This window comes from Contarinia nasturtii, unplaced genomic scaffold (genome assembly GCF_009176525.2).
Source record: "Contarinia nasturtii isolate CC-2019 unplaced genomic scaffold, AAFC_CNas_1.1 Cnas_scaffold_5627, whole genome shotgun sequence".
Taxonomy (NCBI): Eukaryota; Metazoa; Arthropoda; class Insecta; order Diptera; family Cecidomyiidae; genus Contarinia; species Contarinia nasturtii.
This window is the reverse complement of record NW_022202898.1, coordinates 18,180-21,720: the sequence shown is the minus strand read 5'-3', so window position 1 is coordinate 21,720 and position 3,541 is coordinate 18,180. Positions and strand designations below refer to the sequence as shown.

The window sequence follows — 3,541 nt, the reverse complement described above, 5'->3', positions numbered from 1 at the left end:
TGTGGATCAACTCTATGGCCAAATCGGTCAAATTGATAACGCAGCTCATATTCATACAGTAAACGCAGTTCGTGCGCCTGACAATTTTCTGAAAAGAAATCCCTTCGCTCCACCAGCGATCAATACCCCCGAAAAATATCTTGGAATGCGTAAACATCTGCCGATATTTCACCGTCGTTTGATCACACGGAATCGCCACGATTGCCACCAAGCAACTCTAGTGGCAATGGTTCTTCAGAAGAAATTATGTCCGCTAAAAACGGTGTTGATGATGCTGTAGCCGATACTGGCAGTGTTTCTGGTGAATTTACTGTTGAAAGTTTGTATTTCCAATGAATATAGGTTAAAATAGTTTAGATTAGGTCGTTTAATAGATAGCTAATACATAGTTTTAGTTTTTTGTTTTGCAGGTGCCGCTATAGAAAGCGTTATAAATTCCACTGAATTGGCTGAATCGATTGAACCGCAGAAACTGGCTACAAATTTCACTGAAGATAATGATGGCACATCAATTCATGGCCAACAAGATCAAGATGAATGGGATGAATGGGATCCACGAATTTTTATGTATTCAAATGACTCAGATGATGTGCGACCTCATGTAAATGCAGTAAAATTATGCGCATAAATGTTGAAAATATTAATTCGATTCAATTGTTTAAGATGTTCAAAGCGCCACGCAACAAGTAAACGAAACAAGTGATGACAGCTTTGAAATCGAAAATTGTCACGAAATAAAAGGCGGAAATGATGGAAACAGCACTTTAGTTGATGTACGCAAGTACTGCGATGAACTAGATCGTTCAATTGAGGTGGCTAATAAACAATTCGACGAAGATTTCACTGACATCTATGGCCTCTTTGGTGGTAAGTGAAAAAAAATTATTAGGTGTAGCTAAATTCGCTAAATTGAGCGTTTCTTTTATTACGAATGGATAATCTATATACTATTAATTCATATTTCCATATATAGGTTGTTCTCTCACTGCAAATGGCGAAACAAATTCTGGTTTACCGGTATTGTCTGAAATTAGCGATAACCAATCAACTATAATTCAAGATCAGATTGCGATTAGTCAAATTATTGAAGATGCTGTAAAGAATGTTGCCGGCGATAATTCTGATGAATCGGTGGCTGACTCTGTTGGTCGTTCTCATTGCTTTGATCTAATCCGGCGTACTAACGACTTGCCTTTCTCCATTCATGGTAGACAGCATATTAACACATATTTTATGCTTCATATTATTTCTAATAAATATTATTTCAAATATTTGTTAGGCAAAACAGGCGAAACTCAAGATCAGACTGCTGGTATCGCTATTGAAAGCGTGAATAGTGGTCACACAGAATTGCCACCTACCAACTCTATTGATCTAAATATGATTTCGACTCCCACAGCTGATGAGGCTAGTGACAATGGCTCTAAAGGAGAAATGATGTCCGCTAAAAACGGTGTTGATGATGCTATAGCCAAAACTGACAATGTTTCTTGCGTTTCTGGTGAATTTACTGTTGAAAGTTTGTATTTCCATGAATATAGGTTAAAATAGTTTATATTAGGTCGTTTAATAGATATCTAATACATAGTTTTAATTTTTTGTTTTGCAGGTGCCATTAATGATATTGGTTTGATCGATTCAAATAATAAATCTTCTTCAACAAGCACCAACAATGCAGCTTTTGGATCATTTGGTCGGTCATTAGAATTCGATCCATTTTTACGAACAAGAAATGTTCCATTTCGTATTGCGGGTCGCCGTCGTTCAATCTCTGTTTTTAATACAATTCCGGAGATGTCTGATGTTGATACACCTGAGCATTAGTTCTCTCGCAAAATATGCGTAAATTACTTACTTTTATGTTTAATTAAATAAATATAAATGATTGGAAAATGTCTCTTAGCTACATATTGATATCAAACAAAAATAAAAACACTATACTACTAAAACACTGCTGAATTTCGATTTATTCATTTGGATTTATTTATGGTTCTCATATATTTGGCGTTCTTCAAATCCATGCTTGTAAAAATATAAAAAATTGTGAATTCAATGAATATTTCAACCCGCTTGAAAGCGAACAAATGAAAAGAGATTTGTTTCCATTTTTTACATAAAAAATTAATATTTATTCATGGTATTTAATTATAAATGTAATTGGTCGCATTTTGCGTGAAAAAATGAACATATTCATAAACTAAATATTGAATAGCGATCGTAGTTCATTGACCGATTTGGCCATAGAGTTGATCCACAATTTCAGCCAAATTTCTTTCATTCTCTGCAATTGTACCCGTTGTAATGACAAGTTCTGGTTTTGGTGAGTCGACTCCAAAAAATGTGGCTTGAAAATTTTGTGTTACCGCATAATTTGCGAGACGTTTCAAATATAACAGCGAAGGTCCAACGAATGTTTTTTCGTTTTGTATAGCTTCGATCAGAGTTTTATCTTCCTGTTTAATCAATTTAATACCACCTCGATCCCAACTGTGCTCAACTCTTTTGTGCTTGTAAATGTTTCCCGAAATATTCTGCTGGCATACATCGCACTAAACCATTTTGCGTTTCCTGTTTAAATTATAAAATAATTGTTGATATAAAGAATGTAAAACTGAGAGTAAAGAGCGATTGAGGTTAGAATATCACGAAAATGTGCATATGATTCTAAACGTTCTAAACTCATTTATTGGTTTTTTTCTCTCTGCTTTACATTTCTTGTTACTGTAAAATCACTTTTCAAAAATTTATGAAATCGTATTCAATCTAAACACAATAAAATCACAAAATAACTTACAGTTTGCACACAAAAATTTAATTTTTTTCAACTAATAGGAACTCTCGCAAAATTGCGTTATGAAAATAATGTGTTTACGGTTTTGACAGATTATTAATGTCAACGTATACGTATACGTAAACACTTTCTCCACATTGTGGAGAAAAAAACAGATATGTGGCATACCAAGAGATGGTGTTGTATGTTATGAATCTTTTTTCATTGTTTGACATCAGGGGGGGTTGACATTCAATTCAATTTGCAATAAAAAAAATTTGAAATCCGGATTGACCCCCCAAGAATTGTTTATTTTCGTGATCCCCCCGTATCATGGCAGTAACAGATATTGAATAGGGCGCTCGTATCGGTCGCCAGCCGTACTAGCGTCCCTATTGGCAAAACGCACTCAACCAACTTGATAGTTTTGACAGTTGCCAACGTTTGTCATATTCGGTGAGTGATGGTGAATGGTAAAGCACATTAAAATGTATACAAACGTGTGGAGTATCAGTGCATTGTAGTTATCTTCGTTGATCGTCAATTATTCTATCCGATTCTATCTAATTCGAAAGATTTTTGAAGAAATCAGTGTTTTTGTGTGTCAATAAACGTTTATAAACATCAGCAAATAAAACATTTTGATATTTGGTTTCATAGCCAAATCGATTGTACATATACTCGCATATATTATACAGCGACGACAGCAAACGATTATAAAATACATAACCTCAAAATCCAGAAGCCACATTGCGTCTCATTGTATTTAAG

General features: G+C 34.5%; 1 protein-coding gene and 1 long non-coding RNA gene across 2 annotated transcripts; one reads left to right on the top strand and one right to left on the bottom strand.

Annotated features, from left to right (window-relative positions):
* Positions 1 to 6: 6 nt before the first annotated feature.
* Positions 7 to 1,951, top strand: LOC116351535. The gene is made up of 6 exons (XM_031783659.1): positions 7 to 319; positions 411 to 620; positions 664 to 867; positions 974 to 1,207; positions 1,280 to 1,519; positions 1,610 to 1,951. The coding sequence occupies exons 1-6, from the start codon at positions 247 to 249 to the stop codon at positions 1,822 to 1,824; spliced, it is 1,176 nt and encodes a 391-aa protein (XP_031639519.1). The 5' UTR covers positions 7 to 246; the 3' UTR covers positions 1,825 to 1,951.
* A 154-nt stretch (positions 1,952 to 2,105) lies between these two features.
* LOC116351538 lies at positions 2,106 to 2,917 on the bottom strand. The gene is made up of 2 exons (XR_004202160.1): positions 2,795 to 2,917; positions 2,106 to 2,568 (listed from the first exon to the last, which is right to left on the bottom strand). It is a non-coding gene; the product is annotated as an uncharacterized LOC116351538 (long non-coding RNA).
* Between the last annotated feature and the right edge of the window lie 624 nt (positions 2,918 to 3,541).

Bases quoted from the DNA above. Each gene is read 5' to 3' on its own strand.
- LOC116351535 (XM_031783659.1), top strand. From the start codon at position 247: ATGTCCGCTAAAAACGGTGTTGATGATGCTGTAGCCGATACTGGCAGT. The intron at 320-410 runs GTTTGTATTTCC...TTTGTTTTGCAG, and splicing joins TGGTGAATTTACTGTTGAAA to GTGCCGCTATAGAAAGCGTT. The intron at 621-663 runs GCGCATAAATGT...CAATTGTTTAAG, and splicing joins TGTAAATGCAGTAAAATTAT to ATGTTCAAAGCGCCACGCAA.